Source organism: Amia ocellicauda, chromosome 12, assembly GCF_036373705.1.
Source record: "Amia ocellicauda isolate fAmiCal2 chromosome 12, fAmiCal2.hap1, whole genome shotgun sequence".
Lineage (NCBI taxonomy): Eukaryota > Metazoa > Chordata > Actinopteri > Amiiformes > Amiidae > Amia > Amia ocellicauda.
The window spans coordinates 20518099-20541113 of record NC_089861.1 but is presented as its reverse complement, the minus strand read 5'-3'; the positions used below and the strand labels follow the sequence as shown (position 1 = coordinate 20541113).

Here is a 23015-nt window from a genome sequence, read left to right as displayed (position 1 = left end):
GTCCTGTCCCTTCCACAGAAGATATATATATATATATATATATATATATATATATATATATATATATATATATATATATATATATACACACATTACATTTAGACCACTTAAAGTGTTTTTTGCTATCGGGATGTGAAAAGATTGAACACTTGGAGGCAGGGATACATGACTTTCTTAGATTTCTGTAGCATTAGTAAACTAATAATTAAAGTAGTTCCCACAAAGGGGTAAATACAAAGAAATGATTGCTTCATAGACAAAACTGAAACAATGAATACTATAACAACATGAAACAATGAATAATATATAAATAATATACAGAAAATAATAAAAGTATTTTTTTCCACTACATCCCCCAAATTGTCCAGTTCAATAATTCAAAACAGGAGTGATCAATATTTCTGATAGTTAGGATCTAAAACGTCATGCCATTTATCCTGGTCAGTCTAGTCCTGAGTTGAGTGTTGCTGCGATACACATGTGCTGCTGCAGGGAGAATGAGGACAAGTGCAGTGGGTTGTATCACCGTGGCAACATTCTTTTATGGACTGGAACTGAGATTTTCGCACTTAAGAATTGGTTTTGTGTGTTTCAATTTGTTTATTGGTGAGCAGCAATTGTCCAATTGTTTGCAGAGGGTCCCACTATCACGTATTCTAGAATTACCGTTGTATGCATTTTTACATTTTACATTCATTATGCTACTAGTGTAGTGTAGACTAGGTATTTTCACATATAAGCATCTTTTAAACTCACCCAAAATAATGGTGGTATTAGGATTTATTGTGTCATAACTTCTTGGATTTGTGTTCCTGCAGCTTCTGGAGTCAATTGTACAAGAAAATAAAAAGATTTTTATTATCATAATTACTGCATGTCTGGGATCTGTGTGTATATTAATATAATGTGTTAATAATGTGTGCAATGTGTTGAAGCGTGCCAGGGATTAAATTAATTGTTTTGCCCCCAAATTACATAATTTATCTCTGTATAGAATGCAGACACAGTAGATTAATTAAATCCCCCCCCCCCGTATGTAAGCAGATCATTTGCCCAAATAGTCTTAGTCCTCATGTCATCGGAATTGTTTTGCAAAGCACTATTTAAAAATAAAAATGCACTTCTAAATAAGAAATTTCTATGACAATCTGAGACAATACAACGTTTATAGTTAAATATAACAATTTGCATTGAAAATACATATACATATACAAGATTTTGAAAATGTAACCATCATGCCAAAGTACATTATAGTGAATATATAAGCTATAATATATACATTAATCCAACAGTAATGTTGATATTAAAATATGTGAACATGTTTTTTAAAGCAATTCACTACAACTGATTTGTATGAAAGTGGATTACATGTCTTGATGAATTCCATTAATTTCAAAATGTCTTGCATTTCTGATTTTGTAAGCGATAAGACTTCAATTTCAGAATTGAACTGTAATTAACCAATTGATACAACAATTCCATTGGGAACAGATTCCAACTCAGGTCTTGAACTTCCAAAATATTTCTGAAAAAAAAAAATTACATTAACTGAGATCGATGGAGAGAAAGGCTTTGTTCAACCAGTTTACAACAATGATATTCCATTGGCAAGTGTGTGAAAAGTGATGCCTTCCTATTAGATTCTATTCCAAGCTTTTAATGCTTTTTGTAAATCAGAATTGGTCAAATACATGTCAGAATTGTGTCTAAATATAGCATAAATTAAGATATTTGTCAGTTACTAATTCTGTAGATTCTGAATTAAGTGTTTCTTCCCATGGCCAGATGTTCAGTGGAAGTAAATCGACTGACAAATGATGTAAAAGGTTTCTGATAAATGAAACCAATTTTAAAGAAACATGCAATTATTATCTGAAATAATATGTCGTTATAATACATAATTACATTTGTTAATAAGCATAATTGTGATATATTCATGTACACTGCCGGGCTAATCAATATGCTAATATGTGTGCGTTGTAGTGTTGGAATGAGTAATTGAGTTTAGTAATGCAATGAGTGATTGTTAATGATTGACAAATTTAATTGTCATATTGTCACTGTTGGGTGGAGAATTGAATTACAAGTCAGAAAGGAAAAAGCAAGCAACCCATGGTCCCCACAGCAAGGGAACGTTGTCTTTAAACATAACATTTTCATGTTAATTCCTTACTTCTTAATGGCATCTTTCAAATCCTATCATCTATCAAAAACTGAACTTGTATTCATTATAATTTAATATTATTTATGTTCATGAAAACATATATTTTTCTGTGCAAACTGCTTTGGAATTACCTAGCTAACGACTACACCCGAGATAGTTGGGTTGCATCTGGAAATATATATACTGTGATGTTTTGCATATGAAACGCAAATTCATTTGAATTCCATAGAGTGTGTTTTAATTGTGAACGCATTATGTAAAATAATGTATCTAAAAGGGAATGTTACCTAAGTCGTTTTCAAAACAGAATCGTTTTTTTGTGTACATGTTTGTATCGGTGTCTTTCTTGGAGCTTTGGTTGAACTGAACAGCCTCAATGGGCAATAAAGATCTTACTAGACGCTGCGTAAAATGAACCACCTGGAGATGCCGGGGATTGAACCCGGGGCCTCATACATGCAAAGCATGCGCTCTACCACTGAGCTACATCCCCCACTGATCGTATTTTAGCTGTTGTATAATATAGTACCATAATGTGTAAATGTCTTATATAATTCATAATGTCGGATACTTTGAAGAATGTAAATATGGTTGGTTGTCATGATAAAAGATCAAGTTCGGTGTTATGACGATTTCAGCACCCTCTGCATATCGTGCATCCTCTAGCTGCAATCACCTTGATTTTGCACATGCGCTCCAGGGGGATGCCAAATATTTCCGTTTGGTCGTGATCGCGCATGTATTGTGCATTGAAGCAGTCAGTACAGAAGTGCGGATAGGTCACGGGCAGACATGGGGATGCAAAACTAACAACCAAGTTCATATTAATCATAGCCAACTCCCCATCACGTTTAATGTCTCAGTAGTAAATAATACAACGCGTATTGTATGTCAATAAGTCTAAAGCTACAGTATCGCCATGCTTAGAGTGTACGAATTTTAAGTATAACATACATTCCAATGCAGTAGACTACATTACAGTAACGTTTTCAGAATAGTAGCTTTAGAATTATTATTTACTACTGAGACATTAAACGCGATGGGGAGCTGGCTATGATTAATATGAACTTGGTTGTCAGTTAAGACTTACTGTTAAGACTTACTTGCTGTAATATTTGGCACGTAATCGCAAATTATCGACACACTTTTGCCCGCTGTATTCTTCCCCACATTCCTCACACTATACAGACACACACGGTCAATCGGATTTCTTAAAGATAACCAGAGATGAACACCTAACTGCATTTTATTACTACTAGGCCTACTTATTATTTTAACTATTCAATATCAGAAAGACAAATGCATTAGGTCTAAATTAAATGAAAGCCAACCCATTAATATTGAAAACAATCTGCTGGAATCGATGAAGTAATAATTTTAAAGCGACTCTCTTTATGATTTGGTTAAAACTGAGCAGGATACAGAAAATAAAGTTGCGGTTCCGGATGTCTACAAAAATGGCGCGTGTAGTGTTTAACGCAGTGCATCACGGGTAGGTGAACGGAATCATGGGATACGGTGTCCTGATCCCGGAACTCGGGCTGGTGGGTAGGAATAGCTGTCTTTGTTTTGGTTCAGTATTTCAGTGAGGATAGCGATCTTTTACCTACTGGGGGTGAGTAGTGAAGCCCAACAGTTTTATTTGTATATTCATTGTAACGGAGCTGAAGTGATCTTGTGAAGTACCATGATTTCTGTTTTGTCTTCAGTGTTCATGTCAGACTCACTGCTTGGATAAGAAGCCTATTTTATTTTTATGTTTTTCTGGTCGTGTTCATTTTCTTATTTGTATCGACCCTGCTGATCTAGGCAGCGACGGGACAAGGATGTTAGTATCTACACGTATTTGTACATCAGTGTCTTGGTTAAAGCTAAAAATTTGGGAGATTATAGGTTACCGTTGTTTTATTTAAGCAACGCATAACTTAAATCGTATTAAAGCAGAAAACGGGAAAGGGGACTTTGTGAGAGTTTGTGTTATATGCTTGTTCCCTAGTGCTGCACTGTATTTATATCAATATAAAACTATTTGAATAGCTGTCAAAGCAAATCTCTTCACTTTAACCCTGCACATCTCACATGTTCGTATTTTTACAGAGATTTTGCTAGGCGTATACATTATTAATAGTATAGTCAAGATGCATCTAAGCGCCCGATCTATTTAAATGTACCGTTATTTTAACACCTTCGATTGATTAAACATTGCTTTCACTGGTATCACCACAGAAGCGCTATGTTTATCTATCTACACCCCTCTCCCCCTGCCAATGGCATTACTGTTAAATATGTACTTTGCTCTACTGCTACTCAGTTTGAATAACCTTGATGTTTAGCTTTATATAATTATATACCACAATAAATAACGTGACAGAGAATAGCATACTGTAACATCCTTGGGGTTCCAGCCAGAGATTTGAACCCCGGTCTCCCCCATCACATTACAGCGACCTTATACATCACTAAAACCCAGGTCCCTGGCCCTTGAGCTGCCCTTCCATCCCACTTCTCACACCAATGTGAGGGGGGGTCTGGGACTTTTAGAGAAGCAGTAAGGTCACTGCACTGTGGCAGGGGAGATGAGGGGTTCAAATATCACCTTGGCTGGAACCCCCAGCATGTTACAATACATATGATCAAAGGGAAGTATTCTCTGTCGATTCTAGTGTTATTCCATGTGAATTATACATGTTGATCAGATTGATATGTAACTAGACTTAGGTTCTATTAAAATATTGGCACAAGTGTTGCGTTCTTTGTGGTTCTGCTCAATGTGTTCAGACATTCAGTGGACAGGTGTAGTACAACAACTGCAGAGTGGACGAATCAGATATGTATACAGCCTTCCATATATCATTGAACACAAATATTCAGTACATTGTAACTAGAGGTGTTTAATTTAGTTTCATTTTGTAAAAATATTAATAAAATAACTAAATACATCTATATCTTTGCAGTCATTTATTAAAAGCAGCAGTAAATGCATAATAAGTCTACTGAGTATAAATAATTAGTGTTTGTGCCCTTAAAAAACAACAACAACAAAAAACATTAAAGAGTATATTGCCTGAGGCAACACTTATTTTTAACATAAATATTAAAAATAATAATTGCTTCCACTTGTGTGATAAAAAGTTAACTGCTGTAATGTGTGCAGGTCAGTGTTATTGCACACTGTGTTGACATGGTTCTACTGAGACTAATGTCACATAGGCACCACTCAAACAATTTTAGGACCAACTGACTGACACAGTCTGGACATGTTAGAATTATTTTTTAAAAGCTGGGCTTAAAATTTGAAAAAGGAGAATGCAAAAATAAATGTATAGGCATGTTCTCCATAGTTTTTTTTTTGTTTTTGTTTTTGTAAATCCTGTATGTATCATTTGCTTTGAAAGAAAATCTGTCATCAATATTAAAATATTATGAATTTACAAATTGTAATACTGCACAAAGAATTAACCCAGTGGGATGCATTTCAAGGTGCACTCACAGGTGAATCACGATGTCGGACTCTTCGGTGATGTTCCAAGCCCAGCTCTCCTCCGTCATGGAGATTCTCTTCAAAGCAGCCGTGTACGAGATCACCAAGGTGGTGGAGGGCAGTTTTTCTCACTTCCGTGTGGAGATCGCCCAGGTCAAGAAAGAGAACGAGAGCCTGAGGCTGAGGTTGCAGCTGTCGGAGGCCACGTCTACAGCAGAGCAGTGCTATGGGATCAGTCACATGGGGAAAACGGCACCTTCTGTAACCACACGCAGCATCGGGGTTCAGGTCTGTGAGGAGCACACCAGGAAAGAGTCGGGTGCCGGTACTTTGTCCTCATTTTATCATATTGAGTTTCATGTTTGATTTAATTGTGTAATCAGCAATGGGCAGCTCTAATCCTGGAAGACAGGATTCCTTTGGATTTTTAACATAACTTTCAATTTGCATCCGGGAAATTATGTTGAATTGACTTATTATCCAAATAATTATATGTAGTAATGAAAGGCACTGAGTGAACAAAAAACAGAAGATGGTGTGGCCATGGATCCATTGAGTTGCCCATCCATGACACACACAACATGAGAGTGTAACATTTTCAATAACTATGGTTCTCTGCCTCCTCCACCACCTGCCTTCCAAACACCACTGAGCACTGCATTTGACTTTACCAGTCCTAATCAAGGAACTAATACAGGCACCTCCATCCCTGGCTGTGGAGAAGTACAGTAATGCTGTGTCTGTTTTCCATTGCAAAACAAATTCTGTTACAAACTTGAACAAAGTGCTTAATTAACCAGCATTATCAGGATGCAAGGAAATTCACTGGTGTTTTTGCTTCAATGATGACAGGCAGTTTTTGCAGACAAAAAGATGCACCTCACTGAGTAGCTTGGCTTTTTACGAAAATCTCTCAGATTTATTCTTCTTCCTGCATGCAAAACGGACATATTACAACAATTTTTTGAAAACTTGGAACTGTTCTAAAATTATTGACATCACTCATTCAGTATGTCCTGTTTTCTCCTGTCATCCTCTATAGGAATGAAGAGGAAACTTGTTCCAGTTGTGAAGGATGTGTTTGGCAAAGAGTGGTGCAGCAGTCTTTGGGAAGCCAAGGAGCCCAGAACGACAGGGTTTATAGCGGAATCTACAGACTCATGTCCTGTCCATTTTCCTGAGGAGGTGCCTGAGCTACTGGCTGTTCTCATTAAAGAGGAGGTTAGTAATCAATCAGTCAATCAATTCACAATTACACCATCCAAATAGGTGAATCCAAATTTTGTGCAGCATTAAAGCCAATCATCACTGTCCAGTTTTCCAAAATAAACACAAACAAAACCATATTTATGGCTTCTTGAGTTTAACTGAATTAAATGCACACCTGTGCTTATCAACTCAGTCACCTTTTCCTGATTAACATTAGCACTACAGTATGCCTTTGTCTTAAGCACATAAGAAAGTTTTCATACGAGAGGAAGCCATTTGCTCATTCGGTAGCTTGAGGCCATGTTTATCTGCACCTCTGCGTGGCAGGGCTGTAACTTTACCTCTAAACGTTGCTGCCAATGTTTAATTTTCTTTAGGTACAGCTGCACTATAAAGTGAATGTGAGACACAAATGTGACAAGTCAAAATGCATTTTGTGTTCACAATCTACAGGCTGAAATACCTTAAACACTAAAGTGCAATGAACTTTGCACAGAAATGTTTTTGCGATTCTAACATAGTCTTACATAGAGTGACCAGGTTTTCAAAAGTAGAAACCGGGACATTGAGAAAACATGTAACACAAATTCATCACTTAAAAATATGGTATCTGTTAGAAAAACTAGTGTTAATTTCCATGTATGTGCTCTAGTTTATATATACATATTTTTTTTGAGCAGTGCGTTTACAAAGAAAAGTGTATTACTTCTCTCTATATCATGACCCAATTAACATTGACAATATAACTTAAGTATCCCAGATATTTTCCCTAATTATTTCTCTGTGAGAGAATTCAACTGCGTTGCATTATTATCTGTCCTGTGTAGCCACTTAGCTTATCAGTATGAAATATACAGTATTATTATTATTTTTGTATTTTAGCTGACAACTTTATCCAAGGCGACTTACAGAGACTAGGTAGGGTGTGTGAATTATGCAATTACATCTCACCAGTAACAGCCTATATGTAGCTATCCGATTTTTAACTAACTTGACAAAAGTGATTCTTCAGAACAACTAAAAAATGTATTTATGAATACATCAACAACACTCTGGGACCCATAAATTACTCAAATTGTTTTTCACAAATTCATTGTTAGCATTGTCTCCTGCATAACCTCCACATAAGCTTAATCAATTACAATAAGCATGGCAAAATAAATTAATCACACATCTATAACATCATGTGTGGCATCAATTTTAATTTTGTCTGACATTCTTGTCCTTACAGCGTAGTAAATGGATCAGGTAGAGGTTGTATTAATTGCACATTTTTCAAGGTAGTGATTTATTTCTGCAGTTGGGAAACCATCCTACTGGGATTACCTTTATATTTATGCTATAGGCTACTACTAGCATAGTTCTATATAGTTACCAGTAAAGAAGGTTTACCAATATAATTAAAATATTTGCTTCTTCGTATGCATATGGTTGATCACATAAGAACATGCCTTTATTTTTAAGATTTTAAGAGTTTTATGTTAGTCTAAACACAGTGAAGCTAAAACATGGAAATTCAAATGATTTTGAGAAAATTGTCAGGGTGTTTAATTTATATCCAGGACCTATGTTCACCCTAGTCTTTCATGTTTGCATATCGTAGTTACAATTTAAAATTCAGTAGCATTGTGTCTGGCTACGTAAGGGGACGTAACAGAATGTGCCCTAGAGTTTGGTACCATGTAAGAAACAGTGCCCCCTGAAACTAGTTGCGGCACAAGTAGAGGTGCACCTGGGCCATAGTGGAAACACCCTGTCTCGAATGGCCATGCTGACATGCACCTAAACGTGGCCAGTGGAAACGGGGCATTAGTGATCCAAGAATCACAGGCAGTCTTTTCTTGAATAATCCCAGATTCAACAACATGGCTGCAGAGTTTGTTCCATACTGCCACAACTCTCTGTATACAGATATTCAATTAAGGGTTACATTTAAATAATTGACAGCTTGGTTGGAACAAAAACCAGCAGGGTACGGGGTCCTCCAGGACCAGGGTTGAGAACCACTGATCTAAAGGAAAGAGTGCCTCTTACCAATACCACTTCCAACATCTAACCATCCATTTTCAACCATCACTTAATCTAGTACAGGGTCACAGTGAGATGGAACTTATCCTGGCTGACAGTCTGCAAGGCAGGTTACACCCTGGAGGAATGCCAGTCTATCGCAGATCAACATACACACACCCAATAAAATATTTTCCAACGAGGAGAACATGCAAACTCCACACAGGCAGATACCCAAGTCCAGAATTGACCCTTTTTCTGAGTTCTGAGACCCCAATGCTAATCACTACACCTCCACATTCCCAACATAGTAACCCAAATTCTGCTCTGCTCTGTTCCAGGTTACAGATACAGAACAGCCTAGGCCCGAATCTCTCCACATCAAAGAGGAGAGGTCTGAAGTAGACCTGTCCAGGAGAGACCCACAGGAAGAAAGTCTGATAAAAAGTAAGTCTGGAGAATTCTGAAATAATATATATGAAATTAATATTATTCAGTTATAAGAGTGATTTCTGCTGTTCCAAATCCACAGTGATGGTCTATGGCCCCTTTCACAGTAGCACACCAGCCTGGTTAATGACTTACTTTTTAGCCACATGGGTTATGAATTTCCTTAGTGTTGAAGTAGGTACACAGGCAGAACATGTGTCAACCCCAGTCAAGGGCAGCCCACTTCAGGAGGTGGGTCAGGCAGCAAGTATAGACCCTGGGAGAGCATCTGCACACTTTGTATTTCCTCCTGTGAATGTAGGATTAAGCTGCTCATTAGGTGAATAGTAAGACATGTTTATTATAATAAATGTGCTATATTGATTAATACAAAAACTATAATGCATTGCCACTATCCATGTGATGAGATGAGGGATGAGACCAAAGAGTTGAAAATTTGACTATTTGTGAAACATGGCCACTATCGACAAGTGAATCTAACATTTGAAAAAACTATATTGATTTTATTTTAAAGCCTGTACTGTTGATTGGCTCTATGTAGCTGTAATGTTGATTGACGGGAAGGAGGGATTTTTTTTTTTTTTTTTTTGTGATTGACTAAACTGGAACGTACTTTGGCTAACAATGGTCGTGTTCATGTAGGATTTCTGCTCTCATCTCGTGCGCAAGGGGAGAGGAGAGGCTGACTGGCTGCGAGTGAGATGTGCTTTGCTGAAGCAACGGTGCAAAGCACATAGTGATTTTTCTATGTTTATTATGAGAGTAAAACAAAATTCGTCTTCATTCTGGATGGATTGCCACGGTTTAGTTAAATAATGGAAACCACTGGAATGTTTGTATGGGGTGAGTAATTTTGCACGGTGGCCAACTTTCCTTAACTTTCTTCTCCCTATCTACTTACAATATACATCTGCAACGTAGTGTATATACTATCCACATATGAGCTACTTTAAGTAGGTTCATGACAAGTTGATTGATCACAAGGTATGGCAGCCATATTTCATTGTAGACGACGACTTCTCCAGAACTGCAAGGCCCACTGTGCTCAGATATTGCATACATGGTATAGTTTGAGTCTCTATCAGGTCTGTTCAAAGCAAGTTGCTTTAATAAAAAAACATGGCTGTTGTGGACCAATCATGTTTTTACTTTGTGTTATTATGTGTTGCACTTTACTCATTGGAATGATATACTACACTCATGAATCTTATTTAGAAACTGCAGCTGAAGGGCTGAAACCATGTTTATAGGTTTCACAGTTTGATCACATGGTTAAAAACTTCTTCTCCAAAATAGATGCCTTATGAGAGAGGGTCACATGGTTGATGGCCATGTTGAATTTTATGAAATATCTTCCAACTTTGCCTTCTCTGAAACTGTTGCATTAAAGTGAAAGCTGGTATACTTAACAGGAGGGAAGGACAAGGGTTAAGCCGACCAGTGCTTTTATTATTATTATTTATTTTTATTTTTATTATTTATTTATTTTTTTCATTTCTTGGCAGACGTCCTTATCCAGGGCGACTTACAACATAAGTGCAAAACAAAGTGCAAAAATACAGTTTGGTAAAGGTATCAATCATTACAAATTCAATTTACATAAAACAGCAATTCAAAATATAATACATTTTACAACTTCCAATTTACAGTTTACACAGGCAAGTACAGTAAGTGAGGTCCTACATCCTGGATGGTAAAAGCTAAGTGCTGTCAAGATGTAGGGTCACAGTCAAGGGTTACGGGAAAGGGAGCAAGGAGGAAAAAATCAAGCATAATAAAACTCTGTGAAGTGCTATCTAACGGTTATTAAAAGGACTAATATTATAAGTACTGTCTGTAAAGATGTGTCTTGAGTAAGCGCCGGAATGAGGTTCAAGTACTCTGCTGTTTTGACTTCGGTGGGAAGGTCGTCCCACCATTTAGGGGCCAGGGATGAGAAGGAGCGGCTCTGGAGGAAGGGGAGCGGAGAGGAGGTAGAGTTAGTCTTCTGGCACTGGAAGAGCGCAGTGGTCTGGAGGGGATGTATGGAGAGATGAGTGTCTGAAGGTAGCTTGGTGCAGTGTGGTCGAGACAGCGGTAGGTGAGGGTCAATGTCTTGAACTGAATGCGTGCCGGTATCGGGAGCCAGTGGAGGGAGCGGAGCAGTGGAGTAGCGTGTGTGAATCGGGAGAGAATACCAGACGAGCTGCAGAGTTCTGGATGAGCTGGAGCGGCGGGTAGTAGTTGCAGGCAGGCCGGCCAGGAGGGAGTTGCAGTATTCCAGGCGGGAGAGGACCAGTGACTGGACGAGCAGCTGAGTTGAGTAGTCTGTGAGGAAGGGACAGATTCGACGGATGTTGCTCAAGAAGAATCTACAGGTGTGTATCAGGGTGGTGATGTGCTGGGTGTAGCAGAGTGCAGGATCGAGGGTGACTCCTAGATTTTTAGCGGAAGAGGTGGTGTGAGTGCATCCAGGCAGAGATGGCAGACAAACAGGAAGAGATGTGAGAGGGGATGAGAGGGTCAGAAGAGGGAAAAGACAGGGAGATCTGGGCATCATCAGCGTAGAAGTGGTAGGAGAAACCATGGGATGCGATGAGGGGGCCCAGGGAGCGAGTGTAGAGAGAGAACAGGAGGGGGCCCAGGACGGAGCCTTGGGGTACGCCTGTGAGGAGAGGTTGTGGGGTGGATGAGGAACCTCTCCATGTCACTTGGTAGGTCCAGTCGCTGAGGTAGGAGGAGAACCAGGTGAGAGCAGTCCCAGAGATTCCAAGGTCAGCGAGGCAGGAGAGGAGGATGGAGTGATCGACAGTGTCAAATGCTGCGGAGAGATCAAGGAGGATGAGCACTGAGGAGTGGGAGGCCGCCCGAGCACAGCTGAGGGAGTTAGTGACTGCCAGGAGAGCCGTCTCAGTGGAGTGAGTTGTGCGGAAGCCGGATTGCAGAGGATCAAGGAGTGAGTGTTGGGACAGAAAGTGGACCGCCCGCTTGAGAGTCTTTGAGAGGAAGGGGAGTAGGGAGACAGGGCGATAGTTCTGAGGAGAGGTGGCGTCAAGGGTTGGTTTCTTGAGCAGTGGGATGGCAGCAGCTTGTTTAAATGCAGAGGGGAAACAGCCAGAGAGGAGTGAGGAGTTGAGGAGGGACATGATGACAGGGAGAAGATCAGGAGCAGTCGCTTGGAGGAGGCGAGAAGGGAGAGGGTCCAGGGCACACGTAGGTTTGTGACGTAGGAGGAGAGCGGAAACCTCAGCATCTGAGAGAGGTGAGAATGAAGAAAAGGAAGCTTGATCGGTGGGAGGTTTGCGTGTGATGGGAGAGGAGGGGGGAGTGTTGAAGAGCCTGCGGATGTCTGCAATCTGAGGAGAAGGAGGCGAAATCATCAGCAGTGAGAGATGAGGGAGGAGGAGGGGGAGGGGGGAAAGGAGGGAGGAGAAGGTGGAGCAGAGTTTGCGGGGGTTGTTGACAGTGGATTCAAAGAGAGATTTCTTGGCTTAGGTGAGTGAGGAGGAGAATGTAGACAGTAGAGAGTGGTAGACTTCGAGGGCAGCTGGGAGTTTGGTCCTTTTCCACTACTGTTCGGCGGCATGCAGACTAGTTCGGGTTGAGCGGATTGAAATTAAGAAAATGTGGCAATGGGTACACCGAAAATTACAAATAGTATTCTCCTCACAGAGGAGTCAGTGAGGTCCCGTGGTGGAATTAAAAAAATAATAACTAACAAAAGAAATGTATATATGAGAGCAAATGGATACGGGGAATTTAGGGAGTTTCAGTGGTGCTCCATGGCAGTCTGGCTTGCAATGTATTTAGCAGTCTCTCTCTCCAAAGAATAGCAGTGAATAATAATGTTTAATAAGGTGAGGCACAACTCTGGTGAAAGCACTGATTGCTGAGAGCACCAAAATGACAGGTAGCTGTCAGAGTTGATGAGAGGCAACCTGTACACATAAACATGACAAGGTCCCCTGTGAAGTTTGTTCAAATTAAGTTTAAGACATGGCTTCCACAAGCCAATTCAATTGTGTTGTTGCATTGCTTGCATAAGTGGTCTATGAATCTGTGAAATGATATGATCCACTCACGAGACTTCATAAATGTTTGGATTTTAAAAACAATAGCTATTTAGTAGTTGAAAATAAATTTTAAATAAACTTTTTTGAAAAATATAAATTTATTTAAGAGGTCAATGGCTCAGACAGATCAAAGAATAGTAGAGAACAGGGTCTTAAGATAAGGTTTGGAGATCTTGGATTTTAAAATGATGCTAATTCGTGAACATTCTTCAGCATTAGAAATGCGTTAGTATAGACTACCCACAGATATTAACATCGGTTCTGAAGTGAGGAAAATCAACACCTCACCTCACACTCAAGTATCCATTTATTAAACCAAACCAGGTATAACAAAAGTAACCTATAATTTAACCCCTTATTATATTTGAGGATTCCAATAACATAGAGTATGGATGACTTTCTTTACTTGTGTTATCTCAATACATCCGAGTCAATCATTGGTATTCAGGAATCTCCACACCTGATCTTCGTGGTTTTACATTGAAGCAGTAAAGTAGAATAAAATTGTATGCAATTGAGGCGAGTAGGGGCTGCATACCCATTGAGCCTTAACGATATAGCCCCCCATTGTAGTGTATGGAACAACTACCGCAACTCCCCGCTAGTTCCCAGATAAACTCTGTTTAAGCCTATGCTTTCCCAGCCCCAGAAGCCGGCATTCACTTGTTTAATCCTAACATCTCTCAGCTCCCAGGTGCCGTGCACACCACGTTGTAACCCATTGGTTCTGCGCTGCTATCATATCCACTTGCTTCAGCCTTACTGGTCTCAGTTTTGTGTGTTACAGCCCTTCATTTCCTGAACTTTGTGATCCTATCGAGGCTACATTTTAAACATGTTGTGTGCCTTTAAGTACCTTATATATGTATATATTTATTTGTATCGAGATCATGCAATAGAACAGGGACAAGACACTGCCCCAGCCCTCCCACCCCTCCCCTCTGCATGTCCTTGTTTCCATCCAAATTATACAATTGATTCCCTAGTGTGTATTTCAAGAACATAAGACTTTAATCATGTATTTTGCATATTCTGGGCTGATTGAGCACTGTTTACAGTTGCTGCTAGTCTATGTGTGCTTTCATGACACACAGACTTTCACCAATCTGTTGTGAATGCGATATATCTATGGTTGCAAAACCACGAATGGGATCTGAAGGATAATGGGAACTGTAGGCTGTGCGTTTCCAATCCGCTTTGGTAGTAAATCTACGTTACGGTTTATTGCACCCAGCCCCTGATGACGAGGTGAGAACAATAGTACAATCGGATTTCTTCAGTGTACAGGCAACCACAAATATTTAATGTGCCTATTGTCTGTCATTTGTATATGATTACCTGTTTAATTCTTTATTAAACAGAACATGTATGTATTTTGGTTAGATGTGATTTACCTTTCTGGTAATGGTTATTGTAAGAGATGTTCATTTAAGATGATTGGATTGTAACCATCATGTAAAAGCTTACTTTTTTTGGCATGATTTCTGGCATTTAAATTGATTATACCCTTTATTAATTATGTTAACATGCTATAAGAGAGGAAAGTTGTCTAAGAAGAGTAGGTCCAACAAATCAGGTGTTAGGCAGCTAACAGCCTACAATCTTTTTGTCATGAAGCAGGTAACCTATACATTATATCCTTTTCACAATCAATACTGCACTTTTGCAAAGTGAATAATAATTTATTTGACTACTGTGTGGTTAATACAAATACATACATACATAAAATTGTTTTTTGTTTTGTGTACATTTGGAATTAAGGTATGCTGAAAATGCAATTTATTGTAAAAAGTTGAAGAATTGAACATAAAACTTCCACAGGTAGTTATTTAAATGTTAAAAGCAAAATTATAGAGAACTTATTAATAAAATTTAGTATGAATTTGAGAGTGTAAACAAATTCATACAGTTAAAACCCTAACCTCACAGGTTCACTGTTCACAGGCTGAGAACACAATGTTGTGGGATGATGGGAGTGTGAGTCTAGAAACAGTTATGATATTAAGATTTTGTGTAAAATACTTATTTTGTACCTTCAGTCACCGTAGTTTGAGAAAGTAATAAGAATGGGAAGAGAAAGTAGGAGGAGTTCAGACATGGAGAAGTAGTGAGGAGCAGGTTGTTCTCGACTGCTCAGGCTTTTCTTTTATTATATTCATACTGTAATTACATAAGTTTATCTGCTGGATACCATCCTGAATCAATCCAGAGACCACAGAGTGACTTTGTAGTGTCGATGTCAAAAGACTCTGCTAGGAAGGGTGACAATTAATGGAAAAACTTTTCCCATATTCACTAGTGACGACTCAACCAACAACAAGTCGACGGATTGCGAGGACCCCCTGTGTGTGTGTATGTATGTGTGGTTGGTATCTAAAGTACTTTAGAGAATGCTGTGATTTGTATTACAGCAAATACAAACGTGGATTTGCCCATGGCTTCAGAAATGAAATTGTGGGCTGAAACATGGAGGGAAGCTTCACCCGGTGAAAGAAATATTTGTATAGAGGCTGCAGAGAGTTCCTCTTTGTCCCAATTGGATGCCAAGCAGAAGCTGCTGAAAAAGAAGAGAGTCTTCAAACAGCTTCACCAAAAGGTGTTGTTTTTATTATAATCATAAATGTTCAATGTCATCTTCAAAAACTGCATTTAGTAGTTAAAACGGAGAAAAAATTTGAATAGCACAAAATTTCCAATTAAACCGTTACACATTTATTTTCTTCAATTCATGAACACGGATGTATAATTTGCCAGGGAGAAGTTGTAAAATGTCTTTATCAATCCATGTGAGATGAGAGGTAGTCATCATAGTTCACAGTGAAGTGTTACATACACCGATCAGCCATAGCATTATGACCACTGACAGGTGACGTGAATAACACTGATAATCTCATTATCATGGCACCTGTCAGTGGGTGGGATATATTAGACAGCAAGTGAACATTTTGTCCTCAAAGTTGATGTGTTAGAAGTAGGAAAAATGGGCAAGCGTAAGGATCTGAGCGACTTTGACAAGGGCTAAATTGTGATGGGTAGACGACTGGGTCAGTGCATCTCCAAAACTGCAGCTCTTGTGGGGTGTTCTGGTTCTGATAGAAAGGTGTCAGAACACACAGTGCATCGCAGTTTGTTGCGTATGGGGCTGCGTAGACGCAGACCAGTCGGTGCCCATGCTGACCCCTGTCCACTTCCGAAAGCGCCTGCAATGGGCAGGTGAGCATCAGAACTGGACCACGGAGCAATGGAAGAAGGTGGCCTGGTCTGATGAATCATGAGTTCAAGGTGTTGACTTGGCCTCCAAATTCCCCAGATCTCAATTCAATCGAGCATCTGTGGGATGTGCTGGACAAACAAGTCCGATCCATGGAGGCCCCACCTCGCAACTTACAGGACTTAAAGGCTCTGCTGCTAATGTCTTGGTGCCAGATACCACAGCACACCTTCAGAGGTCTAGTGGAGTCCATGCCTCGACAGGTCAGGGCTGTTTTGGACCTACACAATATTAGGCAGGTGGTCATAATGTTATGGCTGATCAGTGTACATACAACATTGGAATACTGTAGTATTAACATTCATTCTATATTGGTGCCTCTTCTATTAACCCTTGTCCATATGTCCTTATTTCTTAACTTTCTGCTCAGAGAGTAGCATTTAAAAATTCCAATGCTACTCTCAGTAAAACCAGACATTCATATTTTAAAGCCTCACCTATACTGTGCTTTTCTTTCCATATATTATGGACAAGTCTAGAATGTATTATTGTACATTTATTTGGCTAATACTTTTATGAAAAAGCAACTTACATTGGTACCCATTTGCACAGTTGTGCATGTATTGGAGTAATGTCAGTGAAGTACTTACCCAAGGTTACAACAGGCACTCAACAGGGACCCATCTGGGACTCAAACCCACAATCTTCTGGTTACAAGTCTAGGACCCTACCCAGTACTTCACACTGTTGTATTAATACATTATAATTCAGAATTATTTGTGATTGTGTGTAAATGTCTTTTGATGAGATGTTATACAATAATAAAACCACCAATACTTTGGTCCATTAACAACTCCATTGAAACCTGCCACTGTGTTCAAAATCTGCCCCAAACATTACTAGGTTGTATTATTTTTCCCACGTAAATCCTGTTGTATAATTTGAAAATTGTTGCATTCACAAATTGTGTTGTATAGTTCAATAAATATCAGAATAATTAAATTAGTTACATTTGTCATATCTGTCCTTATGTGTATGCAGAATTACCGATGCATCTGGTTGTTATCTGGATTAAGCTTAACAAGATTTAACAAATCATGTCTATCTTTTGAAATGTTATACAGTGAGGGGAAAAAAGTATTTGATTTCCTGCTGATTTTGTACGTTTGCCCACTGACAAAGAAATTATCATTTTAATGGTAGGTGTATTTTAACAGTGAGAGACAGAATAACAGCAGATAGGGGATCAAATACTTATTTCCCTCATTAACATGCAAATCAATTTATAACTTTTTTGAAATGCATTTTTCTGGATTTGTTTGTTGTTATTCTGTCTCTCACTGTTAAAATACACCTACCATTAAAATTATAGACTGATCATTTCTTTGTCAGTGGTCAAACGTACAATATCAGCAGGGGATCAAATACTTTTTCCCTCACTGTAACTCGGCAGTTCTTCATCATTCATAACTGCAGACTGCAGTCAAACCTTTTATAGCCCAACCTGTAACATGCTCTAAGTGAGGTTTGGTTTTGTTTACAGATGAAAGAGCTTTGGGACCTCAATGTTCATTGCATTTTGTATGCATTTGATGGACTCCCTGTTGTGATAACAAATGGAACAACTGCACATGGATTTGCAGAAAAATACACAAATGTAGAAAGCAATTTTGCTCTACATTGTCAGAAAGGTAAGAAATATTAGATATCCGATAATGTTTTATTAAAGTACAGTAATAGTTCATATTGGTTAATCTTGAATTCCTAAAATATCTATATCTCTTGTGTATTTTTTGTAAATATAATATGAAAAAGAGTACCCAGAGTGTAATTTATTCTTGATGTTTACTTTTTTCCAGATGCTGCTGGTTTGCAACAGGGAGAACCAACCCGTAAAGAATTAAGAAATCAAGTTCAGGAACTCTTGAACAGGAAATACGGTACATTTTTATAATTTACTAATTTCCTGTATTGGATGTGTTTCCAACACATATTGTGATTGCATTATAACTATTTTGAAAGGGATTACAATCTGTGCACTGTTACTTATTGCAAGTAAAATGTAAATCGGTTATGCTAATTTATGCTGGTGCATTCTAGGGGTGGGGAAATAAATCTATTCATGAATTGCAATTCTGTCTTCTAAGATTATGAATCGATGATCAAATTAAAAAAAAAAAAAAAAATTAAGAAGCTTCCAGGTTTCAATTAAAAAGCATTAATGGGAAATTATTTGTGATGGAGACATGAAAACTTCCTGACTTTAGCAATCCAATGCGAAACAGAAGAACATGGGGATGGTATTGACCAATTGAAAGGATATTACTACGGTCTGTCCTCAGCCCTAGGATCTTGCATGATTTTTACACAATCACAGACCATGATTCTACGAATATCTAGCCAGCTGATAAGGCAGGTGTCAGATGAAGCGCTACTTCACAGCTCAGTGATAAGATTGCAGCGGACACAGGAAAAAAGCTTAGAGGACAGAGAGAGAGGCACACTTTTACATTGTAGCTGATAAACAACATGCTTTTGCTAGGAACCACAGGTTTTTGGTACCTATGGATTGAGAAAAACTTCAGCTAAAAGTAATATGCATGTATTTATAAGGCAGTATTTGAGTGGAAAATGTGCAAATATTTTTGATTTATTCGATTCAACGGTTTACTGCATTAAAATCGAATCGTGAACCCAAATAAAGATTCCCACCCCTTGTGGATTCCTATTAAAAGTTGTTAAACCATTATTAAAATACATTTTTATACACACAGACATGAATACATACTTTTAGGGTGTAAGCTTTGCTGTTTTGCTAATGTCCATTTGCTAATGTTTTTTTGTCTGATCTACAGCGGAAGCTGTGGGGTCGAATGATGTCAGGTTGCCTTACAAGCAGGTGGACAAAACAGTGTTTGCAACTGGTTTACCAGAAGGCATTACATTACAGAAGCCAAGCTTTTATGGCAAGGAAAAATTAAAGATGATTCTTCAGGAGGGAAACAACCTGAAAATCCATTTAAAGTAAGGTTTTTGTATTAAATAAAACATTTGTTAAAAAAAAAAAATCCAATCCATTGTTGCATTAAATGTTAACTTTAATGTAAGTGAGTATGTCCAGAAGATTGATCTGTATTTCTTCACATTTTGTATTTATTTCTTTGGTTGTTCTTGATTTGTTTGCCATTATACGTCCCAAATAACACTTCTCCTGTTTATTGTCTCCATGGTTCTCAGAGAGATGATGACAGAGGTTGACAGTGTTATACCTAGTAAGTAAAAATCTCAGCACTGCCTTTTCATTTTCTTTGCTTTTTAAAGCCTTTTCCATATGCTTCAGGTGCTTTGAGTTGTATTGCTGGTGCCTTGTTTAGGCTATTTATCTTTTTTCACAGTCTAAATGAACCAAAGGCCAACTCTAGTTTCTGTGGCCACAATGTCCTCTGAATTGCATTAGACCTTTGACCTTAATAGAGCATTTGCATAATATATTACATTACAATTATTGGGTCCTACTGGGTTGGTAATTTTAAAATATCTGCACAACCTGTAGTACTATATTGTATTATATGTTTTCAATAATCATTGAAACATTTCTTTTCACTAGTGGCACAATATTAACCTCAGTTTGTGTCTTAAAGGAGTCTCAAATACTGAACATATGGACATCATCATTGCTATTGAAGCAGACGCATGTATTAAGAAAACATGTCTTTAAAGACAAACCAAATTTAATTTGAGTTTTCTAACCTCCGTGTGTGTCTTACAGGAGTCTCAGCCCCCCAAGAGGTAGACAGCATCATGGCTATTGATACAGTCACAGGTATGACATGTTTTTTGTAAGAGAAACTAGATTTTTATTACAGAGTTAAATGCATGGAGTATTACATTCTGTATTACTTAACTTTAAGATGTCGTTCATATGTATATTTGCCTTCACACATTTTGGGAATTTGAAGAAGGCTTTCAGTAAATACTCTATTTGATGGTTGTTGGTAGTATTTAATTCCATATTGTGTTCAGGTCTCCCCATTGAAGCAGAAAATGAAAAGTCTTTATGTGCTATTTGAAGCTGTCACAGGTGTGCTCTTACATTAATATGCAATACAAGTGACATTACATTGTTTTAGAAGAATGTCTCTTCACATTTGTTATGCATGACTTATTTCAGCAAACAGCAGTATCAATAATGCTTAATTTGTGGATTGTAATCTTCACCGAATGTGAGGTTTTGGATATTATGTAGTTTCTGCTCTCTCATGTCTCATGTAGTTAATCGCCAAAGAAAGAAGAATCAAACAAAAAGTAAGTTTTCTTTTTTTTTTTTTTTTTAAAGGGGGTGGGGAGTGGGGGCCTGTACATATGAATGTTGTCCTTTACAGGAAAAAAGGCAGAATGTAGAAGTAAGTTTTAAAGGGTTTATGTTCTTACTACTAATAATAAAAGTGATGTCATGTTTAACTACGGAATAAATACAGTGGATCTCAAAAGTATTCACCCCCTTGGACTTCACTTATTTGTTACAACATGAAATCAGAATGGATTTAATCAGGATTGTTTGCCACTGATCAACACAGAAAATGTCCATAATGTCAAAGTGAAAAATATTATCTGAAAATTGTTCTAAATTAATTAAAAATACAAAACAGACAATAATTGAATGCAAGTATCAATTAATTGAAAGTAATCACCCCCTTTGCCATGACACACCTAGCTGTGGTGAAACCAATTGTGTTTAGAAGTCATGTAATTAGTTGAATGGAGTCCATCTCTGTGCAATGAAGGTGTGTCACATGATTTCAGGTAAAATACACCTGTCTCTGAGAGGTCCTACAGTTGGTTAGTACAATTCCTAACAAACACTACATCATGAAGACGAAGGAACATTCAAATCAAACCTGGAATAAGGTTCTTCAAAAGCACCAATCAGGGGAAGGATATAAGAACATTTCCAAGGCATTGAATATCCCCCGGAGCACAGTAAAGTCAATTATTAAGAAATGGAGAGAATATGGCACAACTGTGAATCCACCTAGATCAGGCCATCCTCGGGGAGGCCACCAAGAGCCCTATGGCAACTCTAAAGGAGTTAGTCTTCCACAGCTGAGCTGGGAGACACTGTTGCATACTGCAACAATAGCCCGGGTGCTTCACAAGAGTGGCTTTTATGGGAAAGAAAAAATCTCGCATCAGATCTGGGCTAGAGTTTGCCAGAAGGCATGTGGGAGACTCTGAGACCAAGTGGAGGAAGATTCTATGGTCTTTTGGCCTCAATGCTAAGCACTACGTTTGGCACAAAGCCTATGCACATCACAGAGCCAATCTAAGCCAGCTAGAGCTAATTTGAGTGTCCACTGAATGCACCCATTTTTGCAACCACCTGTTAACCACATATTGCTATTGTATGTGTATTAATATCTATACAAAGTCTGTCTGGCAGAGAGATCTGATACTGTTGGAGTGTTGTTTCTCTCTCCATGTTGCATGAAGAAAAAAAAAAAAAAAATGATGAACACAACAACCTGAATGAAGACTGGGTTTTCTTCCCTTTGAATGCACAGCTAATGATGTAATGCCTGTATAGACAAACCTGGTCCTGGAGGGCTACAATAATTTCAGTGTTTTCTTTACCTCAAGTCCCTTAATGCATTGATTTGAGTTACCATTTGTTCCCCCACAATTTGTTGATGGATGAATAACGTGATACCTACAAAAGGATAATGGCACTCCAGGACCAGGGTGTTCTACCACGTGTGTGATTAGCTAAGTCTTTTTATTTCTATTTTCAGGGAAAGGAGCACAACTTGTGGGTCGTGCATTCAAGTATCTGTGGAGTGTGGATACTGACAAAGGGAAAAAAATTAAGTGGTTCCCTGGTGTTATAACTGGGTACAATGCCAAAAGTCAAAGATACTACATAAAGTATGATAATGGAGAGAAAGATGAGTTAGATGGCAGCATTGCTTCAAATAAGAGAATTTTTAGGCTTCGGACCTAAATAAAAGAAAATTAAGTTTAGTTCTGTGTTTAATGGTAAATGTATTCTACAGAGAATTGTGTACTAAGTACTTAGTATATGTCCAAAAAACTTTAATACAGATATTTAAATTGTTTACCACATGTTGTATTTTTATTGTAATCTTAATTATTGGTATTGATATTCACAATAAAAATCTCTTACCTATTTTGTTGGGGAAAGCTGAAAGTGAATTACATTATTTTCAAAATCCAAGGAAATTTCATACAAATATGAGAGGATGAAGTGTATCTTTCTGATACAGGTTGGTAGTACGTGCAAGTGGTGAGTATAATTTAAGCCCTCACATTCAAACCCCTTAAAGCAGTGTTTCACTGGCAATTGATTGTTGTCTGCTTCGTCTTCCACCACCAAATCCCTCTATTAAAACAGTAAAATTAGTTATTTTAATGTCTTAAAATTGT

At 38.2% G+C, this 23015-nt stretch overlaps 1 protein-coding gene and 1 non-coding gene across 2 annotated transcripts; one reads left to right on the top strand and one right to left on the bottom strand.

The window, feature by feature from the left end:
* Positions 1 to 2585: 2585 nt before the first annotated feature.
* Positions 2586 to 2657, bottom strand: trnaa-ugc (transfer RNA alanine (anticodon UGC)). Its single transcript has one exon. It is a non-coding gene; the product is annotated as a tRNA-Ala (tRNA).
* Positions 2658 to 3690: 1033 nt separating this feature from the next.
* LOC136764535 (uncharacterized) lies at positions 3691 to 22766 on the top strand. Its single transcript, XM_066718690.1, has 12 exons — positions 3691 to 3779; positions 5645 to 5970; positions 6688 to 6866; positions 9203 to 9308; positions 15775 to 15959; positions 18118 to 18265; positions 18434 to 18514; positions 19430 to 19598; positions 19812 to 19846; positions 20344 to 20397; positions 20847 to 20879; positions 22364 to 22766. Exons 2-12 carry the CDS (start codon positions 5667 to 5669, stop codon positions 22570 to 22572), a joined length of 1503 nt encoding a protein of 500 aa, XP_066574787.1. The 5' UTR covers positions 3691 to 3779; positions 5645 to 5666; the 3' UTR covers positions 22573 to 22766.
* The last annotated feature ends 249 nt before the right edge of the window (positions 22767 to 23015 follow it).

Bases quoted from the DNA above. Each gene is read 5' to 3' on its own strand.
- LOC136764535 (XM_066718690.1), top strand. From the start codon at position 5,667: ATGTCGGACTCTTCGGTGATGTTCCAAGCCCAGCTCTCCTCCGTCATG. The intron at 9,309-15,774 runs GTAAGTCTGGAG...TTTGTATTACAG, and splicing joins GGAAGAAAGTCTGATAAAAA to CAAATACAAACGTGGATTTG. The intron at 20,398-20,846 runs GTATGACATGTT...TGTCTCATGTAG, and splicing joins GGCTATTGATACAGTCACAG to TTAATCGCCAAAGAAAGAAG.